General features: G+C 44.1%; 1 protein-coding gene across 1 annotated transcript in view; it reads left to right on the forward strand.

Annotated features, from left to right (window-relative positions):
• adgrb2 (adhesion G protein-coupled receptor B2) overlaps nt 1-23,477 on the forward strand; it is a 1,120,188-nt gene that overhangs the window by 201,066 nt on the left and 895,645 nt on the right. The window contains exon 6 of the mRNA XM_041212905.1: nt 6,320-6,329. Within this exon, the coding sequence (XP_041068839.1) occupies nt 6,320-6,329 (10 nt within the window). The remainder of the gene's footprint in view (nt 1-6,319; nt 6,330-23,477) is intronic.

Here is a 23,477-nt window from a genome sequence, read left to right on the forward strand (position 1 = left end):
GGTACTGAAAATCGCACAATCAGCAAACATCCCCAGTTCTGACCTTATGATGGAGGGAAGGTTATTGATGAAGCAGCTGAAGATGGTTTGGTAATGACATGACCCCGAGGAACTTCTGCAGCGATGTCCTGGGACTGGGACGATTGACTTCCAACAACCACAACTATTTTCCTTTGTGGTAGATGTGACTCCAACCAGTGGAGAGTTTTCCTTCTGATTCCCATTGACTTCATTTTCACCTGGGCTCCTTGATGCCATGTTCAGTCAGATGCTGTCTTAATGTCAAGGGCAATCATTCTTATCTATCTTCTTGAATTCAGTTTTTTTTTGTCCATGTTTGTACCAAGGCAATAACAGATCAGGAGCCCAGTGGCCCTGACAGAATCCAAACTGAGTACTAATGAGCAGGTACTGCTGTGTAAGTGCCTCTTAATAGCACCATCAATGATACTTTCCATCAATTTGCTGATGACCGAGTGGAGGTTGATGGGTGGTAAGTGGCCAGATTGGATTTATCCTGTTTCTTATGGCATGTCATACCTGGGCAACTTTCCACATTGCCAGCTAGATGCCATTGTTGTAGCTGTACTGGGTCAGCTTGCCTCTGGGTGCAACGAGTACTGAAGCACACACCTTCAGTGCTATTTTCAGTATGTTGTCAGGACCCATAGCCTTGACTGTTATCTTGCGCCTTCAGCTGTTTCTTGATACCATGTGTAATGAATCAAATTGGCTGAAGATTGGCATTTGTGATGTTGGAGACCCCAGGAGCAGGCTGAGATAGATGATCTACTCAGCACTCCTGGGTGAAGATGGTTTCAAATACTTCAGCCTTGACTTTTGAACTGATACTGTTCCTCAAAATCTTTTCCAATAATTTTTCCACCACTGAGTTTAGGCTGATTGACCTGTAGTTACTTGGGCAAAATTTTTAGCTCGGTGGGAGGGCATGCGTAAAATGACGTGTGTTGACGTAGGGCGAGTGTCCCGACGTCAATGCGCAGTCACGTGATATTTCGTTCAGCAGGTGCGCACTTTATGGTTGGCTGGCAGGCGAAAAGGCCAAGCGGCCTTTGTACTTCTTAAGAAACCTCATCCACAGGTGGGATGAGGTTTCCTAAAGCAAATAAAAATAATATAAAATTTTAAAACTTCGTTAATAACATGTCCCCGCTCATGTGACGGAGTCACATGAGGGGACATATTTCATTACATTTTTATTTTCTTTATTCTTTTTTGATAACTCTTTATCTTGCTGAGGCAGCTCTGTGCTTCAGGGAGATTATGAAGCATGCACTCACGCACATATGTGAAGGTCGTGCTCACCCTGCTCTCACTCCCACTGCTTGCACTCCCCCTGCTCACACTCCCCCACTGCTGCCCGCATAGACAGCACTGCCACTCACTTTTCATGCTGGGCAGGCTTTAATTGGCCTGCCAGTGTGAAATCACCTTCTGGCCTGATCGCGGGCAGCGGTCAGCTTCCCAGCCATCCCTGCCTGCCCCCGCCGAGCCTGCCTAACAAGGACAAGATCTTGCCCTTGATCTCTCCCTTTTTAAATAATGGTACGAAGTTAGTTGCCCTGCAATCCACTGGCATCAAGCCTGTAGCCAGAGAGTATTGGAAAATGGTTCTTAAGGCCTCTGAAATTTCTTCTCTTGCTTCCCTTAACAGCCTCAGATACATTTCATCTGAGCTTGGGAATTATCCACTTTCAAAGAAGTTAAACTGCTTAATACTTCCTCTCTCTCTAATTAATTTCATCTAATATTTCTTACTGGTCCTCCCTGATGGCAATGCCTGTATTGTCCCTATCTTCTGTGAGAACAGATGCAATCCATTAATTAAGAACCATACCATTGTCCTCTGTCTCCACACTCAGGTTACCCTTATGATCCTAAAGGGACCTACACTTCCCTTAATTTTTGCCCTTGTTTTTTATGTATTTATAAAAAATCTTTGTGTTTTGCTGAATTTTACTTGCCAATATTTTTCATGCCCTCTTTTTGCTTCCCTAATTTCCTTTTTAATCTTGTCCCTACACTTCTTGTACTCTTCTAGTTTTTCTGCAGTATTGACACCTTGATATAAGCTTCCCACTGATTTGCTACTGATGTGCCTTCAAATAGCTATTTCCAGTCCATTGTAGGCATATCAGCTTAGTAAAATTAACGTTTCCCAGTTGAGAACTTTCATTCATGATCTACCTTCGTCCTTTTCCATGACCACCCTAAGTCTAAGTGAATAATGATCACATCTACCAAGTTGCTCCCCAGCTGTTACCCCTTCTAAATGCCAAGCTTCATTCCCTAAAATCCCTCCCCCACAACCTCTTTTTTTTGGCTTACGTTGTACTAGCTAAAAATGTTCTTGGTGATCATGGCATAGCAGTAATGTCACTTAACTAGTAGTGCAGCGGTCCAGGCTAATGCACTGGGGACATGGGTTCAAATCCCATCATGCAGGTGGTGAAATTTAAATTCAATTACTGATTATAAAGCTGGTCTCAGTAATGGTGACCATGAGAACTATCATTCATTGTGGTAAAAACCCATCTGGTTCCATAAAATCATAAGACGTAGGTGCAGAAGTAGGCCATTTGGCCCATCAAGTCTGCTCTGCCATTCACTAATTCCTTTAGCACTCTGCGGTAAAGAATTCCACAGATTGAGTTCCCTCTGAGAGAAGAAATTCCTCCTCATCTCTGTTTTAAATGGGTGCCCCCTTATTCTGAGATTATGCCCTCTGGTGTCAGACTCTCCCACAAGAGGAAACAGCCTCTCAGCATTTACCCTGTCAAGCCCCCTAAGAATCTTATATGTTTCAATAAGGTCGCCTCTCATTCTTCTAAACTCCAATGAGTACAAGTCCAACCTTTTCAACCTCTCCTCATAAGAAAATCCCTTAATACCCGGGATCAACCTAATGAAGCTTCTCTGGACTGCCTCCAATCCCAGTATATCTTTCCTTAGATAAGGGGACCAAAATTGTTCACGGTATTCTAGGTGTGGTCTAACTAGTGCCTTGTATAGTTTAGGCAAGACTTCCCTATTTTTATACTCCATTCCCTTTGAAATAAAGGCCAACATTCCATTTGCCTTCCCTATTATCTGTTGAATTTGTATGTTAGCTTTTTGGGATTCATGCACAAGGACTCCCAAATCCCTCTGTGCTGCAGCTTTCTGCAGTCTTTCTCCTTTAAAATAATATTCAGCTCTTCTATTCTTCCTGCATAATCTAACATTTTGTCACATTATATTTAATCTGCCAAGTGTTTGTCCACTCATTCAACTTGTGTGTACCCCTCTGTAGACACCTAGTGTCATCCTCACCAATTGCCTTCCCACCTATTTTTATGTTATTTGCAAACTTGGCTATAGTACATTATCTTCCCTCATCTAAGTTATTAATATACATTGTAAATAACTGTGGTCCCAGCACTGATCCCTATGGCATTCCACTAGTTACAGGTTGCCATCCCGAAAATACCCCCTTTATCCCAACTCTGCCTTCTATTAGTTCACTAATGCCATCCTTACCTGGTCTGGGCTATATGTGACTTCAGACCCACAGCAATGTGGTTGACTTTTAACTGCCCTCTGAAATGGCCTAGCAAGCCACTCTGTTCAAGGCAACTGGGGATGGTCAACAAATGTTGGCCTTGTCAGCAATGCCCACATCCTATGAAAGAATAAAGAAAACTAAATAAGAATTTTGCTCTTACATTACTTCTATTCCAGTTAATAAGAGGGTTGTTGTTATTCCCCCCTGATTATTGCCCTGTTAATTTTTGTACTTTTCAGAGATTTGACTATATATTTGCTTTTCTACCTCTCTTTGTTTAGGGTTCTATAGCACACTCCCAGTAACGTGATTGCCCTTTTTTTGTTCTTCAGTTTAACCTATATAGGCTCATTTGATCATCCTTTGCTCATATTATCACTGTTCACAGGTATAATTGATTCTTCCATTAAATTGTGACCCCCACCTTTCTTTTTTCATCCCTCTATCCCGTCTGAAAATTTTACAACCAGAAATGTCGAGCTGCCATTGCCATTTTTTTCAGCCACGTGTCATTCTGTGTTCTTAGATCATCTGCCTTATTCCCGAAATTTCTTGCATTGAAATTTGCAGATGGTAATTTTTTTCAGTACAAAAATATTCCTTTCAGATGGTTACAGATTATTTTAGCTGCCTGTGTGAATTGTCAGTAGCTCATTCCTATCCCTCAAGCCCCATTTGAATCACCTTTGGAGCTAAAGTTGGATTAACAATTTAATTTAATGACATTTGTTACCTGAACAGGGGCCAGCACTACACAACATAGCAGGAAACAGTAGCATATAGCAAGCAGACACCAGAAGTACACAGCACAATCAACCAAGAATCAAACACAATACAATGATGCATATTGCAGCTGACAGTTGATAATGCCTTGGATTGCCATTGTTGTAAAGGTAAGTTAAGTGTGTGTGATACTTGCTTGCAACTGTGCAAGAAAACTGCATCTTGGTCCCATCTTTTGCAAGGTAATGTAATTGCTCATATGGCCAATATATTGCTGGGCAATTCTTACTCAACACAAAAACAGAATTACCTGGAAAAACTCAGCAGGTCTGGCAGCATTGGTGGAGAAGAAAAGAGCTGACGTTTCGAGTCCTCATAACCCTTCAACAGAACTGGATGAATCCAAGGAGAGGGGTGAAATATAAGCTGGTTTAAGGTTGGTGGGGGGATGCGCGGGGGATTGGGTGGGGGGAGAGAAGTGCAGGGGTATGGTGTGGTTGTAGGGACAAGCAAGCAGTGATAGCAGCAGATAATCAAAAGATGTCACAGACAAAAGAACAAAAGAACACAGGTGTTGAAGTTGGTGATATTATCTAAATGAATGTGCTAATTAAGAATGGATGGTAGGGCACTCAAGGTACAGCTCTAGTGGGGATGGGGTCATAAAAGATTTAAAAATAATGGAGATAGGTGGGAAAAGAAAAATCTATATAAATTATTGGAAAAAACAAAAGGAAAGGGGAAGAAACAGAAAGGGGGTGGGGATGGAGGAGGGAATTCAAGATCTAAAGCTGTTGAATTCAATATTCAGTCCAGAAGGCTGTAAAGTGCCTAGTCGGAAGATGAGGTGCTGTTCCTCCAGTTTGCGTTCAGCTTCACTGGAACAATTCAGCAAGCCAAGGACAGACATGTGGGCAAGAGAGCAGGTTGGAGTGTTAAAATGGCAAGCGACAGGGAAGTTTGGGTCATTCTTGCGGATAGACCGCAGGTGTTCTGCACAGCGGTCACCCAGTTTATGTTTGGTCTCTCCAATGTAGAGGAGACCACATTGGGAGCAACGAATGCAGTAGACTAAGTTGGGGGAAATGCAAGTGAAATGCTGCTTCACTTGAAAGGAGTGTTTGGGCACTTGGACGGTGAGGAGAGAGGAAGTGAAGGGGCAGGTGTTGCATCTTTTGCGTGGGCATGGGGAGGTGCCATAGGTGGGGGTTGAGGAGTAGGGGGTGATGGAGGAGTGGACCAGGGTGTCCCGGAGGGAATGATCCCTACGGAATGCCGCCGGGGGGTGGGGTGTGAAGGGAAGATGTGTTTGGTGGTGCCATCGTGCTGGAGTTGGCAGAAATGGCGGAGGATGATCCTTTGAATGCGGAGGCTGGTGGGGTGATAAGTGAGGACAAGGGGGACCCTATCATGTTTTTGGGAGGGAGGAGAAGGCTTGAGGGCGGATGCGCGCGAGATGGGCCGGACACGGTTGAAGGCCCTGTCAACGACCGTGGGTGGAAAACCTCGGTTAAGGAAGAAGGACATGTCAGAGGAACTGTTTTTGAAGGTAGCATCATCAGAACAGATGCGACGGAGGTGAAGGAACTGAGAGAATGAGATGGAGTCCTTACAGGAAGTGGGGTGTGAGGAGCTGTAGTCGAGGTAGCTGTGGGAGTCGATAGGCTTGTAATGGATATTGGTGGACAGTGTATCATCAGAGATTGAGACAGAGAGGTCAAGGAAGGGAAGGGAAGTGTCAGAGATGGACCATGTGAAAATGATGGAGGGGTGGAGATTGGAAGCAAAATTAATAAATTTTTCCAAGTCCTGATGAGAGCATGAAGCGGCACCGAAGTAATCATCAATGTACCGGAGAAAAAGTTGTGGAAGGGGGCCAGAGTAGGACTGGAACAAGGAATGTTCCATATACCCCATAAAGAGACAGGCATAGCTGGGGCCCATGCGGGTACCCATAGCCACACCTTTTATTTGGAGGAAGTGAGAGGAGTTTAAGGAGAAATTGTTCAGTGTGAGAACAAGTTCAGCCAGACGGAGGGGAGTAGTGGTGGATGGGGATTGTTCGGGCCTCTGTTCAAGGAAGAAGCTAAGGGCCCTCAGACCATCCTGGTGGGGATGGAGGTGTAGAGGGATTGCATGTCCATGGTGAAGAGGAAGCGGTTGGGGCCAGGGAACTGGAAATTGTCGATGTGACGTAAGGTGTCAGAGGAATCACAGATGTAGGTGGGAAGGGACTGGACAAGGGGAGAGAGAAGGGAGTCCAAGATAACGAGAAATGAGTTCCGTGGGGCAGGAGCTAGCTGACACGATCGGTCTACTGGGACAGTTCTTTTTGTGGATTTTGGGTAGGAGGTAGAAGCGGGCCGTCCGAGGTTGGGCGACTATCAGGTTGGAAGCTGTGGGAGGAAGATCTCCAGAGGAGATGAGGTCAGTGACAGTCCTGGAAACAATGGCTTGATGTTCAGTGGTGGAGTCATGGTCCAGGGAGAGGTAGGAGGAAGTGTCTGCAAGTTGATGCTCAGCCTCTGCGAGGTAGAGGTCAGTGCGCCAGACAACAACAGCACCACCCTTGTCAGCGGGTTTGATGACAATGTTGGGGTTGGACCTGAGAGAACGGAGTGCAGTAAGTTCAGAGAGAGACAGATTAGAATGGATGAGAGGGGAAGAGAAATTGAGACGATTAATGTCGCGCTGACAGTTCTCAATGAAAAGATCAAGAGAAGGTAAGAACCCAAAGGGAGAGGTCCAGGTGGCGGGAGAATATTGGAGATGGGTAAAAGGATCCGTTGAACGGGGAGAGGACTCCTGCCCAAAGAAGTAAGCCCGGAGATGAAGACGGCGGAAGTAGAGTTCAGCATTGTGCCGAGCCCGAAATTCTTACTCAGACAAGTATAGTGGTGTGAGATACCTGAAACTGATAGTCAGCCTTTTTGCTTAAAGAAAGGAAAAGCTTTCATTTATGCAGTGTATTTCATATTCTTCAGATGTCTCAAAGCCCTTCATAGCCAATGAAGAACTTTTAAAATGTACTTGCTTTTGACTTGTATGCAAACATGAAAACCAATTTATGGATAGCAAGGGCTCACAAATAGCAGTTAAATAACTGACCAAATCGTTTGTTTTAGTTATATTTGTTGGGGGATAATTGTTGGTTAAAACAAGAGACCTCCCCTACCTTTATTTAAATAGTACCAAGGGATCCGTTGCATCTATCCCAGTTGACAGATGCAGTCCTTGTTGAACATTGATTTGACAACACCTTAAAAAGTACTTAATTCCCTAAGTAAATCAGTGAAGGGATAAGGGTTGACCAAGACCAACGCCCTAATTTGGCATTTTCAGGCACCTTGGATATTGCTGTGCATAGGATATGGAAGACAGTGTATTGAAGTTAGTGGAATTGCTACCCACCCTGCTAGAATCTTTACTTATTTTTTTGATGCCCTTTTCTGAAGCTATCAACTATTAGCTCTGGAATCTCAGCAATAATCTTGGCCTTTCTATACCTTCTGTCTTTATAATTCATATATGTTCTGTCCACAATAATGTTGAACTGTACTGAACAAAGCTGAATGGGACAGGAATTGCAATAAAAAAAACTTTATTTGATGCCTTCAGTGTTCTTGGAGGAAATGAAATCCTCCATCCTCTGTGTTCTATACAGTCCTGCAATATGCATCATTGCATTGTGTTTGATCCTTGGCTCATTGTGCTGTGCTGTGTACTTCTGATTTCTGCTTGCTATTGCTACTATAAGACCATAAGATGTAGGAGCAGAAGTGGACCATTCAGCCCATCGAGCTTGTCCCATCATCCAATGAGATCATGGCTGATCTGATAATCCTCAACTTCTTTCCTGCCTTTTCCCCATAACCCTTGATTCCCTTACTGATTAAAAATTTGTCTATCTCAGCCTTGAATATACTTAACGACCCAACCTCTACAGCTCTCTGCGGTAAAGAATTCTATAGATTCACTACCCTCTGAGAGACGAAATTCCTCCTCACATCTGCCTTACATGGGCCACCCCTTACTCTGAGATTATGCCCTCTGGTCCTAGACTCTCCTACAAGGGGAAACAATCTCTCAGCATCTACCGTATCAAGCCCCCTAAGAATCTTATGGGGAGAATTTTCACTTTGGCGTACAGGGGTGGGTCTTGCACGCCGACGTATAAAATGACGTCGGTGACGTCGAGCGTGCATCCCGACATCACCGTGCGTCATTTTGACCTTTCGTTCAGCAGGCATGTGCCGGAGGTGGCTGCGAACCTGCCGAACTGTCAAAGGCCTGTCAAGGCCATTAATAAACCAATTAAACTAATTCTCAACGCTGCCGAACAACCTTAAGATTGGCGGGCAGGCGAGGAGCCCAAGCAGCCTTCGTGTTTTTCGTAAAACCTCATTCACGGGCAGGATGAGATTTTATGAAGGTTTTATTAAATTAATAAATAAAGTTTGCTCACTTCATAAACATGTCCCAACTCATATGACACCCTGTCACATCGGGGGACATGTGTAAATGATCTTTAACTTTCTTAATTAAAAATTCTCCATTTAACCTTAATCTCCCTGAGTCACCTCTGAGCTCTTTCGCGTGCATGCGCAGGCCCCGACTCTCCCTCCTGCCTGCACAGGTAGCGCCGAGCCCACTTCTGACCGGCCCATTCGACAAGCAGAAGATTCTACCCTATATACTTTAATAAGGCCGCCTGTCATTCTTTTAAACTCTAATGAGTACAGGCCTAACCTACTCAACCTCTCCTCATAAGAAAATCCCTCCATACCCAGGATCAACCTAGTGAATCTATGCTGGATTGCTTCCAATGCCAGTATATCATTTAAGGGGACCAAAACTGTTCACAGTATTCTTGGTGTGATCTATCTAGCGCCTTGTATAGTTTTAGCAAGACTTCCCTATTTTTATACTCAATTCCCTTTGAAATAAAGGCCAACATTCCATTTGCGTGCCCTATTACCTGCTGAAAGTGTATGCCAGATTTTTGTGATCATCCGCAAGGACACCCAAATCCCTCTGTGCTGTAGCTTTCTGCAGTCTTTCTCCATTTAAATAATATTCCGCTCCTCTATTCTTCCTGTCAAGGTGCATAACCTCACATTTCTGCCAACATTACCAGAAGCAGTGGCTGACATTTAAGGGGATATTTCAGTGTATTCAAAATAAGTACATTCCTATTATAAAGAAAAATTCAAGGAGAGGACCCACCACCCATGGTTAACTAAAGAAGTTAAGGAAAGCATCACACTTAAGGAAAAAGCATACAACTTGCAAAGGTGAGTGGCAGGAGCAATGATTGGTCAGAATATAAAGAATGGCTGAGAATGACTAAAAGGCTAACCAGGAGAAAGAAATTAGAGCATGAGAGGAAGCTAGCTAGAAATGTAAAAATGGATGGCAAGAGTTTCTACAGGTTTTTAAAAAGGAAAAGAGTAAGTAAAGTGAGTGTTGGCCCTCTAGAGAGTAACAGTGGGGAGTTAATAGCAAATAAGGAAATGGCAGAGGAATGAACAAATATTTTGCTTTTGTGTTCACTATAGAGGATACAAAAAATGTCCCAGTAATAACTGCAAATCAGGAGGTGTAAGGGAGAGAGGACCTTGGTGAAATTGAACTCACTAGGAAAATGGTACTGAGCAAATTGATGCAGCTGCGGACTGGCAGGTCTCCGGGTCCCGATAGACTATATGCTGGAGTCTTAAAAGAGGTGGCTAATGAGGTTTTGATGCGCTGCTGTTAATTTTTCAAAATTCACTAGATTCTAGAAAGGTTCCATCAGACTGGAAAGCAGCAAATATAACCCTTCTATTCAAGAAGGGAGGAAGGCAGAAAACAGGAAACTATAGGCCAGTTAGCTTGACTTTTGTCGTGGGGAAGTTGTTAGAATTGATCATTAAGGAGGTTATAGCTGGACACTTAGAAGAGCTCAAGGCAATTGGATAAGGTCAGCATGGTTTTTTGAAAGGAAAACCGTGTTTAATGAATTTATTGGAGTTTTTTGAAGGAGTAACATGTGCGGTGGATAAAGGGGAGCCTGTAGACATACTGTACTTGAATTTCCAGAAGGCATTCGATAAAGTGCCAGATCAAAGGTTATTATGGAAAATAAAAGTGCATGGTATGGGGGGTAACATATTAGCATGGAAAGAAGATTGGCTAACTGGCAGAAAGCAGGGAGTATGCATAAATCGATCTTTTTACGATTTACATCAATAACTTGGATGAAGGGAGCAAAGACATGGTAGTTAAATTTGCAGATGACACAAAGGTAGGTAGGAAAGCATGTTGTGAAGAGGTTGCAGATGGATATAGATAAGTTGAATGAGTGGGTGCAGATCTGGCAAATGGAGTTTAACATGAGAAAATGTGAAGTTGTTCACTTTGGCAGGAAGAACAAAAAAGCAGAGTATTACTTAATTGGAGAATGGCTGCATAATTCTGAGGTGCTGAGGCATCTAGGTGTTCTAGTACATGAGTCACAAAAAGTTATTATGCAGGTATAGAAAGTAAGTAAGAAGGCTAATGGAATGCTATCCATTATGAGAGGGATTGAACATAAAAATAAGGATGTTATGCTTCAATTATACAGGGCATTGGTGAGACTGCACCTTGAATGCTGTGTGCAGTTTTGGTCTCCTTATTTAAGGAAGGATGTGAATGCATTGGAAGGGATCTACCCCAGAGTACTGAGGAAGGCAAGGGAGGAGATTGCTGGGGCATTGACAGAAATCTTTCTATCCTCACTGGCTACGGGTGAGGTCCCAGAGGACTGGAGAGTGACCAGTGTTGTTCCATTGTTTAAGAAGGGTAGTAGGGATGATCCAGGAAATTACAGGCCCGTGAGCCTTCCGTCAGTGGTAAGGAAATTATTGGAGAAGATTCTTCGTAACAGGATTTACTACCATTTGGAAGCAATGGGCGTATTAGTGAGAGGCAGCGTGGTTTTGTGAAGGGGAGGTCGTGTCTCACTAATTTGATCAAGTTTTTTGAGGAAGTGACAAAGATAATCGATGATGGAAGGGTAGTGGATGTTATCTACATGGCTTTCAGTAAGGCCTTTGACAAGGTCCCTCATTGCAGACTGGTACAGAAGGTAAAGTCACATGGGTTCAGAGGTGAGCTGGCAAGATGGATACAGAATTGGTCATAGAAGACAGAGGGTAGCAGCAGAAGGGTGCTTTTCTGAATGGAGAGCTGTGACTAGTGTTCCGCAGGGATCAGTGCTGGGACCTTGGCTGTTTGTAGTATACGTAAATGATTTGGAGGAAAGTGTAATTGGGCTAATTAGTAAGTTTGCAGATGACACTAAGGTTGGAAGAGTTGCAGATAGTGAAGAGGATTGTCAAAGGATCCAACAGGATATAGATTGGTTGGAGACTTGGGTGGAGAAATGGCAGATGGAGTTTAATCCGGACAAATGTGAGGTGATGCATTTTGGAATATCTAAAACAGGTAGGAATTATACAGTAAATGGCAGAACCCTTAAGTGCATCGATGGGCAGAGGGATCTGGGTGTACGGTTCCACAGGTCACAAAGTGGAAACGCAGGTGGATAAAGAAGTCAGGAAGGCATATGGTATGCTTGCCTTCATCGGCAGGGGTATTGCGTATAAAAGCTGGGAAGTCATGCTGTAGCTGTATAGAACCTTGGTGAGGAAACACTTGGAATATTGGGTGCAATTCTGGTCGCCACATTACCAGAAGGATATGGAGGCATTGGAGAGGGTGCAAAGGAGGTTTACCAGGATGCTACCTGGTCTGGAGGTTATTAGCTATGAGGAGAGGTTGGAGAAACTCAGATTGTTTTCACTAGAGTGACAGAGATTGAGGGAAGACTTGATAGAAGTTTACAAAATTATGAGTGGCATGGACAGAGTTGATAGAAGCTTTTTCCCAGCATGGAAGAGTCAATTACTAGGGAACATAGATTTAAGGTGAGAGGAGAAAACTTTAGAGGAGATGTGCGGGGAAAGTTTTTTACGCAGAGGGTAATGAGTGTCTGGAATTCTCTGCCAGAGGAGTTGGTGGATGCAGGTACAATAGTGGTGTTTAAGAGGCAGCTTGACAAACACATTAATAGGATGGGAATAGAGGGATAAGGACCCTGAAAGTGCAAACGTTTTAGTTTGACAGTCAATATGATTGGCGCAGGCTTGGAGGGCTGAAGGACCTGTTCCTGTGTTGTACTTTTCTTTGTTCTTTGTTCATTGGAGGCGGTTCAGAGGCGACTAGATTGATATCTGGATTGAGTGTTTTTTTTTCTCTATGATGGTTGTGCAATTTTAGAACTCTCTGTCTCAGAAGGCGGTGGAGGTGGGGTCATTGAATATTTTTAAGGCAGAGGTAGATAGATTTTTGTTAGGCAAGGGAATCAAAGGTTATCGGGGGTTGGATGGGAATGTGGAAATCAAAACGCAAGATCATCCATGATATGGAATGGTGAAGCAGGCTCGAGGGGCTGAATGGTCTACTTCTGTTCTTATTTCTTATGTGAAGATATCTGGCATAGCAAGAGTTAAGGTGGGACTGAGACAAAGTACCGCCCATATTGTAATGTAAAGAGACACATGACCTGAGGGTAGAGTCAGTTGTGGACTGGACAGAGACTTGTGTTGAAGCAAGCATGGAGTTAAGCTCAGCTTGGGCTACACCCTGTATATTTGTACATAGTTATGTGTTATCAATAAACATTTACTGTTTGACCATTCAAGATTCAGAACCTCTTTGTGAGACTGACTGAAACATACAACATTCAACATGGTGGCAGCTAATGGGAAAACATAGAACCTCAGAGAAGCTGAAGCTTGAATTCAAAACCTGAAAAATTAAAAGGAGCAACATTCTGACCTCACCGAAATCACCTGAAGTGAAGACACAGGGAGATTGCCTAAAAGAAGCTCCATTGCAGATTTGGAGCAGAAAGCAGAGAATAAATTCCACTGTGCAGCTGAGGACTCCCAAAAAAGTCTTGTTGCAGTCCATTGTGAATGCCCACAGAGCGCAGAGTCAAAGGACCCAGCAGGGGTGAGCAAAAAATTCAGTTCTAAGCCAGGATCAGTTTAAAAAGCTTCTTTGCTGTATAAAAAAGTCAGGGCAGTCCATTTCCGAAAGCACTGTGGCCAGCCCAAGTTCAAAATTGGCGCCATACCACGTGACAGCTGAGCTAATTGTAAAGAGAAAAAAATGAAACGGAAAATTCAAAAGCCCCCGCCAAAGCTGGGAATCCAATGCAAAACACACAAAAATCTTCTGATATCGCAGAGAAGGCCCAGAATAGTCCATTGAGTAAATCGCTGCACAAAACTAAAGACAAAGGGTTGAATTTTGCCCTTGATGGGCAGGCGGGCCTGACCGATTCGGCCATGGGCAGGCAGCAGATTGCCACCGCCGAAATGGGCCCCGCTGCCATTTTACGTGGGTTTGCCAATTAAGGTCTGCCCAGCATGACACCCGATGGGAAGCGCTATGTGCTTCCTGTGCAGGCGGGGGGAATTCCCCAACTGCGAGAGTGCAGTCTTTCGCGTGCACGCAAAAGAGCGCACTGAAAGGTGGTGAAAGTTGAAAAATAAAAAAATCATTAACATGTCCCCCTCATGTGAAAATGTCACATGAGATGGGACATGTTAATAAAGTACACAAAAACTTAATTAAACTTTTTAAAATCCAATATCAAACCTCATCCCGCCAGTGGATGAGGTTATTTAAACGCTCACTTACCTGCCTGGTTCGCACGGGCTCCTCAAATTCGTCGACAATTGCTGACTTAATGGCCTTAGCAAGGCCTTTAATTAATGGTGGGTGCGTGTTGCGCTGCATAGCACTTGCCGACCTAAACTTTGCGTTGCTGTGTGATGACGGGACGCTCGCGCGATGTCAGTGCGCAACATTTTAAGTACTGACGTGCGGGTTCCACCACCCGCATGTCAGCCAGAAAATTCAGCCCAAAGAGTTTGGGACTGCCATCGCTACAGAAGCCTGCCATGATGCAACAAACGCAGGATGACTCTGAAAAACGGTTACTGCGGCATCATCTTTAAAACCTGTACAGCATTTAAAGCTGTGCTCACCTGAACTGAAAAGCCACCATGGGCAACAAATCAACATTACCTGACCAATTTTGCTCATCCAAGGACCAGACCAAACAAAATTGGGGACTTTGGTGAAAAAAGATTCTTAAGATACGTGATAGCTTCAGAATTAGATGAAGAGACAGAAGGTGAAGAAGTGAATGCACTACTTTATTCAGGAAGTCCGATAGCTGATGATATTATTGCAAGGCAATGTGTCCAACAGCCTGGAGACCTGATTGGCGCTTTTATAAACAAATTATACAGTTTGGTTGAAGGCTGTGACTTAAGTCAGAACTCATAAGAGACAAATTTGTGGTCGGCATGGCTGACAATGCCCTTTCTGACATATTACAAGCCAAGGAAGATGTGGCTTTATAAAAGGCCACCCAAATAGTCAGACAGTCTGAAGTCTGCCAGTAGCACTGATCCATTTTACCTGGCTAAAGCTAGCCATGGTACAGAGCAATCCCTACTGCCCAGCTCGTAAAGCAACAAAAGGACAGAGGCCGAGATTTTCTGGCCTCCTCACGAGTGGGACCCGCCATGGGCGAGGCGGCGCCCCAGCCAGAAGCCTATTGACTTGCAGCGGGATCGGAAGATCGTGGCCGTGGACAGGTGGGAAAAATCCCACCCAGAGAGACTTCAGGCCAAAGAAGGCACTAGCCAAACTGGCCACAAGAGGGTAGGTGAGCATGTCAGCGCTGTGGAGCCAAACAACCTCTGAGGCAAGAACAATGTCCAGCAATCTCAGTACAGTGTTTCAACTGCAACCGCCTGCAGAAAGCTATGCAAAGCTAAGACATTCAGATGGGCAGAAAATCCCAAGACAATCCATGAGATTGAAGTACCACAGCAGGAAGAGATCCATCTGTGCTACTTGCGTGAAGTCAAGGGTCCTGAATTCTTTTTTTGAGATGTGGATATCTCCATAAGCGGTCACCTCACCAACTTCAAATTGGACACAGGAGCCAGTATTATTGTCCTCTTGGATAAGAAACTGTGGCTGAGAGACTTCTGATTATGAGTAACAGACACACCTCTCTACAGCCCTGGAGGAATCTGACCTACCAGTCACAGGTGTAATCCTTGAACCACTAAGGTGTGAGAGCAAGCAGATATTCGAAGTCATGTACGTCATCCAAAACCAATCGTTTTCTCTCTTGAGCAGACTTACCTTGGTTGCCCTTAACCTTAAAATGGCAGAAGACTTCAAGACAACCTCTGTCAACAACATGGAACAGCAATTCCCAAAAGGCCCACGAGTCAAGAGATTCTTGACTAGGATTTCAGCTCTGATTTTTTTTACTCTTCACAGAGCCAGTTTGCCCAATTATTTTGCAGGTGGCAGAAGCTTCTCTTTGGTCAGACCAGCCAAACCTTCAGTTAATTACCACTGTACCTCGAGTGGAAGACACACAGCAAAATGACCAGCAGAAAAATGACCAGTAACAGAAGAATGAGACTCAACTCTAGGCTCCAGCAGTTGCTGTTGTACTATCTATAAACACCATGGCACCGCAGCTATCAATCTATGTGCAAAGCTGCAAAGCGATGTTTGAGGAAGGAACCAGCGACCATTAACTTGTCATGGTGCACCTCAGTGAGACACAGAGACACAAGAAAAAACATGGGGGAGAATTTTCTCCCCGTCGGGGTTGGGGGGTGGGGGGGGGTGCTGTCCGAGTGCGGATGGGCGCACAGCCGATCGCCACCCATGATCCGCCATTTTACGTGGGCGGGTCAATTAAGGCCCGCCCAGTGTGATGTGAACCCGGAAACTCTGAACGTTCCTGATGAGGGCAGCAGGGGGCAGTAGGCTGAGTCGGGGCTAGTGCTCTTCCGTGCATGCACGCGAAAGAGCGCAGAAATCTCCCTGAGGCACAGAGCTGCCTCAGGGAGTTTAATTTCATTTTTCAAAATTTAAATAAAGAAAAACATTTCAGACATGCCCCCTTACGTGACAATGTCACATGAGCTGGGACATGTCAATGCGTTTTAATGAAAAATGTATTTGATTTATAATTCCTTCATGAAACCTCATCCCGCCCGTGGGTGATGTTTCATGATAAATGCGAAGGCTGCCTGGGCTCTTTGCCTGCTCGCCAACCTTAAGGTTGAACGGGCAGCTCTGTTACGCCTCTTAATTAGTTTTTAAATGGCCTTAATAGGCTTTTGACAGTTCGGTGGGCGCGTAGCGCACTCTGGTGTATGCCCGCTTAGCTGAAAATAGGAATGATGGGCGGTGACGATGGGGCACATGTCCGGTGTCACCGTGCATCATTTTATGCGTCGGCGAACGGGGCCTGACCTGAAGATTCTGGCCACAGTCTTTGATAAAAGTAAACTGCAAGTTGAATCCGCTGATGAGGAACATCCAAAAGACAGTGAGAGACACCTTCAACTCCCACAAAGATCAGGGTGGATCACACAGAAAAAGAAAAACAGGTTTGTATCATAAATGAACACTCTCTCCAGAAAGAATGCCAGTGGTCCTTGAGCAGAGCAGATGAGGAGTTGACAAAGAGAAGTTTAACTCCAAGGAGCAGAAAAAGCATATCAGAAAAAGACAACCAAGTACCAGAAACACAGACTACAACTCCAACTCCAAATCAACAAAGGTTGCCTAAAACCAACAGTGCCTACCACTCCTCCAAATGTGACCAAATGACATCTGAAAGAATTGTCAAGTCTGCAGACCGTCTGAATTTATAAAGTCAGACACTTGAGATGGGGGGGTGGGGGAGAAGGGGTAGCAAGATTTGTCCTGGATGCTTTTGAGTTTTTTGCATTGTTAGAGCTGATCTCATCCAGGCAAGTGGAGACTATTCCATCATGGACCGTAGACCATGATGGATGATCTTTGGGGAGTCAGGAGGTGAGTTACTCACCTCAGAATTCCGTCTCAGCCGGCATTTTTTTTCATGTGTTCCGATGATCCCTTACAACAGGTTTGAGCCTCACTTGTCGGCACTTAAAAATGCAGATGTCAACCTCCCAGGCTTTCTGAGTAAAATTGATGACTGGCTGAAATTTGTCCATTCTAATAGAGTCACCCCCCCCACCCCCCCCGGCTCAACCACTTGCCCTTACTGAATTTCCTCAATGTTAAGTTGCCTCTAATGCCAACCTTAAGCTCCTAAAACTCCTTTAACTTAACTTTCTGGAAGTTTCCTGGCCTTCTGCCCCTACTGTGTTACTGTATCCACCTTTGCTCACATGGTGGGATTACAGAGGGCTTTTGAAGCCCACCTGACCCAGTAAAAATTGTGCAAGCTCTGATCTCGGGTGCTCAATCAGGGTGGACAGGACTTTGTGCCATGTGACCTTTCCATTTCAGGACTGAAAAATCCTGTCCAACATTTCACATAGATAACCTTCCATCAGATCCAGGTGGTAAATGTGGTTGGGTTCAGGCAGACCATCAAGAAAATTTATAATCATGAAGTCCAATAATTAAGGTTAGCCTAACCTCTACATCCTGCGTTCCTTGGGCTTGCCACCTGCTTCGGGGATAATCAGAACCATTCTCTCCCCCACCCCCATTCAAATCGGGACCTTTTACTTTTAAAGTGAACCATGCACGAAAAGGCAACAGAAGATCTCTCTGAAATTATATACAGTAATCTGGAGCACCACCATAGTATGTTTGTCATACATCGACAGTTATATATTTTAAATCACTATAGGTGAAGTGATAATAACATTGTGTTGTCCTCTGGCAATTACTCTTATTTGCAAGGTCAATTACCAATAAATGTCACTTTTTATTTTTTTTTTATCTACTTAAACTCCTTTTCTGAATTTATACCAAACGCAAGAATCCAAAATAACAAAACTTTGTAATAAAAACAGTGCAACAGATGTTATTCAAATCGAGGAGGTAAAATTGAGAGTTCTTATTGCAGTTGTTCAGTATGAAAATTGCAATGCTTGGCTAAAATTCTTTAGTTCATATGTTTCACAAATTGCTAAATATGATCAAGAAAACATATGGCTCATTACTTTTTTAAAAAAAGTTACTTACACATTGGAATCTTGATTTTCTGCAGTCCTATAATACACTGAACCTGTCACAAACCTCCAGCTGCTGATGTGAGGACTGGAGACATCAGCACTTACTGTCATCAGCAGGTGTTGCTTGTCGATCTCAGCCAATTTCAAATCAATATAATGTGCATATTTAAATATGTTCCTTGCTTACACAGCACAAGCGATATTAGTGGTGAAGACTGAGGCATTCAGATGCGAACAGGCAGAGCAATTAGCTATACAGTAATTTGGCGAGTCATGATTATCTCCTTATTTTTATTAATTGCAAGAAAAGCTCCTTGTATTGTTGTTTTTGAGATTGTACTCTTCATAAGGATAAGAGGATTGGTATAAAACAGATGCATTGGTCCGATTTTGTAGTAGTCAGCAGTAAAGGAAAGGCACTCAGTTTACAGCTACCCACAAACTTTTTACAGGCTCTCTTTCTTTCATGGGATGTAGGCATTGGAGGCAAGGCCAGCATTTGTTGCTCATCCTTAATTACCCTTAAGAAGATTGTGGTGAGCTGCCTTCTTTTTCAATTTTTCTAGGGCTCCTTGATGCCACCCAGTCAAATTCTGCCTTGATGTCAAGAGCAGTCACTCCCACCTCATCTCTGGGGTTCAGCTTTTTTATCCATATTTGGACCAAGACCGCAATGCAGTCTGGAGCTGAATGGCCCTGGCAGAACCCGAACTGAGCGTTGGTGAGCAAGTTATTGTTGAGTAGATGATGCTTGATAGCACTGTCAACGACACTTACATCACTTTGCTGATGATTGAGAGTAGACTAATAAAGTGTTAATTGGTTAGATAAAAGCAAAATACTGTGGATGCTGGAAATCTAGAACAAAAACAAAAATACCTGGAAAAACTCAGCAGGTCTGATAGCATCTGTGAGCAGTACACCCCTGGGGAATTTTCCACATTGTCGAACAGAAGCTAGTGTTGTAGCTGAACCTGAAAAGCTTGGCCAAGGTACATCTAGTTCTGGAACACAAATCTTCAGTACCAAGCCGAGACGTTGTCAGGGTCCATAGGCTTTGCAGTATTCAGGGCCTTCAGCAGTTTCTTGATATCAAGTGGAGTGAATTGACTTGGTTGAAGACGGACATCTGTGATGCTGAGGACCACATGAGGAGATTGAGACTGAGATTGATCACCCACTCTGCAGTTCTGACTAATGCTTGCAAATGCTTCAGCCTTGTCTTTTGCTGGACTTCCCCATCATCGAGGATGGAGATATTTGTGGAGCCTCCTTCTCTGGAGTTAGTTGTTTAATTGTCCAAACCAATCATGACTGGATTTGGCAATATTAACGGCAGCAGCCAATTTAAGAGGCTTCCAGGACTGTCACCTGAGTCTACAAGCTGCCAACTAAATAATAGGCTGACACAGCTGCAGCATCAACATCGGCAGTGCCACCAATAGAGCTGGTCACTGCTAAGGCTGCAAAGGGAAGGAAAGCACAACTCTATTAAGGCGTCCTCGCAGAAACATGATTTTTATTAATGTGCTGGGGCAAGGAAGGCATGTCCTGGAAATTGGAAGGGTAAACCCTCCATTGGCAGCATTGGGGCTGTGGGGTGTGGGTATTGCTGCCAGTGGGCCTCTCCATGGGCCATGGAGCCTCTGGGAAGGGAAGGTTTCCACACCACCTCTCCCCCCCGCTACTCCTAGGAAGCCTGCCTTGATATAGATGGCGGTTCACCACTTGACGGGGGGGTGGGGAGGGGGCGGTGTTTTGAGCCACACAAAATCCTGACAGGGTCTTAAAATGGTCATCAGTAGGCCAATTAATTGTTTTAATTGGCTGCCCGCCTCTGGTTGGCAGGTGGCCAAGTTACTGCCATTCCTGGCTTGGATAATACCCTGTGGTGGTGGGTACATGTTGGGCTTCCTTCCCGATGACTCCTGCCACTATGTTACCACCCTGCCTGCCTGCCTCCAGAGGGCTGGTAAAATTCATATAACAATTACTATGCTGCCATACTGTGAAATAAGCTGCTGGCCAAGGATAAATCATTTATATGATGTTTTGACTGTTGTGACATTCTTCCATTTCTGTGTTCATCTGTATCGCCAACATTCATGAGCAAACCAAACCTACCACTTGGCTGTTCACAATTTGTGAGGGCATGTGAAGTGCCTTAGCAATAAAAAAACAAAATATTTGGTGCAGCGATACTTCTACTTTGATACTTGCCTCAAATGTTTACTTGAACACTGTAATGAAATTTTCAGCAGCATTTTTTGATGAGTGTAAATTAGTGTATCGTATATGAGCATCAAATCATTCATCCTTAAGAAGATGTTACATTGAACTGAATAGAAATATGATCCAGTATTAAACACCAGTACTGAAGGTAGTCTGTTAGCTATAAACAAATTTCACATTCAATTGTTTTTTGTTAGAGTTGTTTTCCATGCCTGCATCTGCTATGCTTGCAAAGGAGCCTGACAATAAAGAATTAAACCATCAAAAGGCAAAGCAAGAAGAGGAAGCTTACTGTGAGACAGGAAATCGCTGCACAGTTATCAGCTCAGTCAGTGAATCATCTGAAAGAATATAATAGGCCCATGTGGTGAACTTGTCTGAATACTTTAGAATACTAAAGTGTGCCTGATGTGGCCAAGGTGGTATTTTGAACTGCAATGACATTTTAGCTAATGGTAAAGAAGTTAAAGCCCCAGCTAGGAATAACTGCCTGTAGAATATTTAAGGGTCTGATTGACAATTAAGATACCTGCTGGTGCTCATTAAAGAGGCTGCACAGTATTTGATGGCTAGTGCTTCAACTAATGACCTTAGCGACCAGCTGAACAGGAGTAAATAAATTGTTGTCCAGCATTTTGAATGCTACTTAAAGCCATGCTCAGCTTTCACTGTTCACTTACTGATAGAGGTTTAAAGACGACTTTTGAGGCACATTGGGAGACTTTCTGAGATGCTTTGTCTAGACTTCACACTCTATCAACATTTAGTCTAGAAATTCTCTGACGACTTCACTGAGAGTGGTGAGATATATTTTACAGAAGAGTTGGCATGGGTTGTTCTTGATGGGCCAAATGTCCTTCATCTCTGCCGTTGTGACTCAGGAGTGCTGTGCTGTTCAACTTAATTGGATACCTTGTGGGAGTCACCAGGAAAAAGGTGGGTGCTAGTCCATGGGCACATTTTTAGGGGCTCCCATTGGTCTGAAGAAGGAAGAGAAGCCAGGCGGAGCAGCACTGGTATTTGCAGGAGAGAAATGGGCTTTCTCCCCTCGCTGAGGGTACAGGACATCCTGCCTTCTCTGGACATTCCCAACACGAACTCCAGTGCTGTATCCAAGAACCTGTATGGCCTCTACCTTGGTCCCTGAGTTATTCTGGAACATTTAATTGTGCATTCCACACCTTTAATGGAGGTAGGTGCATGGAGGCTACATACACTGCTCCATGCATCTACGGGCTCCCCTTTATCCACAGCGCTTGTTACTCCTTCAAAGAGCTCCAGTAAGTTGGTTAAACATGATTTCCCTTTCACAAAACTAAGCTGACTCTTTCTGATTACCTTGAGTTTTCCTAAGTGACCAGCTCTAACTTTCTTAATGATTGATTCTAACACCTTCCCCACAACAACATCAAGCTAACTGGCTTATGATATCAGTATCTGAGGAGTTGCGAATGGTGCTGAACATTGTGCAATCATCAGCGAACATTCTCACTTCTGACCTTATAATGGAAGGAAGGTCATTGATGAAGCAGCTGAAGATGATTGGGCCTAGGATACTATCCTGCAGTGATGTCCTGGAGCTGCGATGATTGACCTTTAACAGCCACAACCATCTTCCTTTGTGTTAGGTATGACTCCAGCCAGTGGAGAGTTTTCTCCCTGATTCCCATTGACTCCAGATTTGCTAGGCCTCCTTGATGCCATACTCAGTCAAATGCTGCCTTGATGTCAAGGGCAGTCAATTTCACCTCACCTCAAGAGTTCAGCTCTTTTGTCCATGTTTGAACTAGGGCTGTAATAAGGCCAGGACTTGGCAGAACCCAAATTCAGTGCCAGCGAGCCGGTTTTTGCTAAGCAAGGGCCACTTGACAGCATTGTTGATGACCCATTCCATCACTTCACTGATGATCAAGAGTAGACTGATGTGGCTGTAATTAGCTGGGTTGGATTTGTCCTGAAACATTATTTCCCCACAAAAACCTTTATGTTTCACATGTCAAAAGGAATGGATGGGCATGAGAAATGTAATCAATGCAACTTCTTTTAAAACTTACAGAGGGAGGAATTTGTTCAAAAAACACCACTCTTATGGAGACTACATTGACTCCCTGGGGCAGGCAGCACAACGGGACACTACCCATGTGATCTGTACAACATTCTTCAATGATATTAATGAAGAACATTATGTGGACTCTGCGCGTAACAGCCTACGGTACTGCCTGCCCCCACATAAACCACCAGAGCCTTCGTGAATTAATTTCTTCCCCACAGTGTATAATCCAGTCGTATTTCATGTGTTTTGCCCTCATGCTTCCCCTAGTGAACGTTCATGGTTTATGCCTTCAACTTCCTAACCATAATCTTTTAAATGTTTCCGCAATGGATGAAGAAAATAAGATAGGTGGCTGCTAAGTGCCAATGTGCATGAGTAGAGATGGAAGCATTGGAGGTCAATACCTCATTCTTTTGGATCATAAGATGCCCTTGCAAATGCACATACAGCAGCGATTGATGTGGTGACTTTCTGGGCCTGTGTCCTCAAGCCTACATCTGTAGTCAGTTGACTAACATGATGGGAAAATCCATATAGGCCAGAATCTAAAATGACGTGTGGTGACGTTGAGCATGTGCCCCGATGTCACCGCACGTCATTCTGATCTTCCGTTCAGCGGGTGCACATTGGAGTTGCTGCACTCCTCCCGAACTGTCAAAGGCCTGTTAAGGCCATTATTGAACTAATTAACCCTATTGAGAAAGCTGCCTGTCCAACCTTCAGGTTGGCAGGCAGGTGAAGAGCCCAGGCAGCCTTCGCATTTTTCATGAAACCTCATGCAAGGGTGGAATGAGGTTTCATG

Source organism: Carcharodon carcharias, chromosome 19 (genome assembly GCF_017639515.1).
Source record: "Carcharodon carcharias isolate sCarCar2 chromosome 19, sCarCar2.pri, whole genome shotgun sequence".
NCBI classification, from domain to species: Eukaryota; Metazoa; Chordata; class Chondrichthyes; order Lamniformes; family Lamnidae; genus Carcharodon; species Carcharodon carcharias.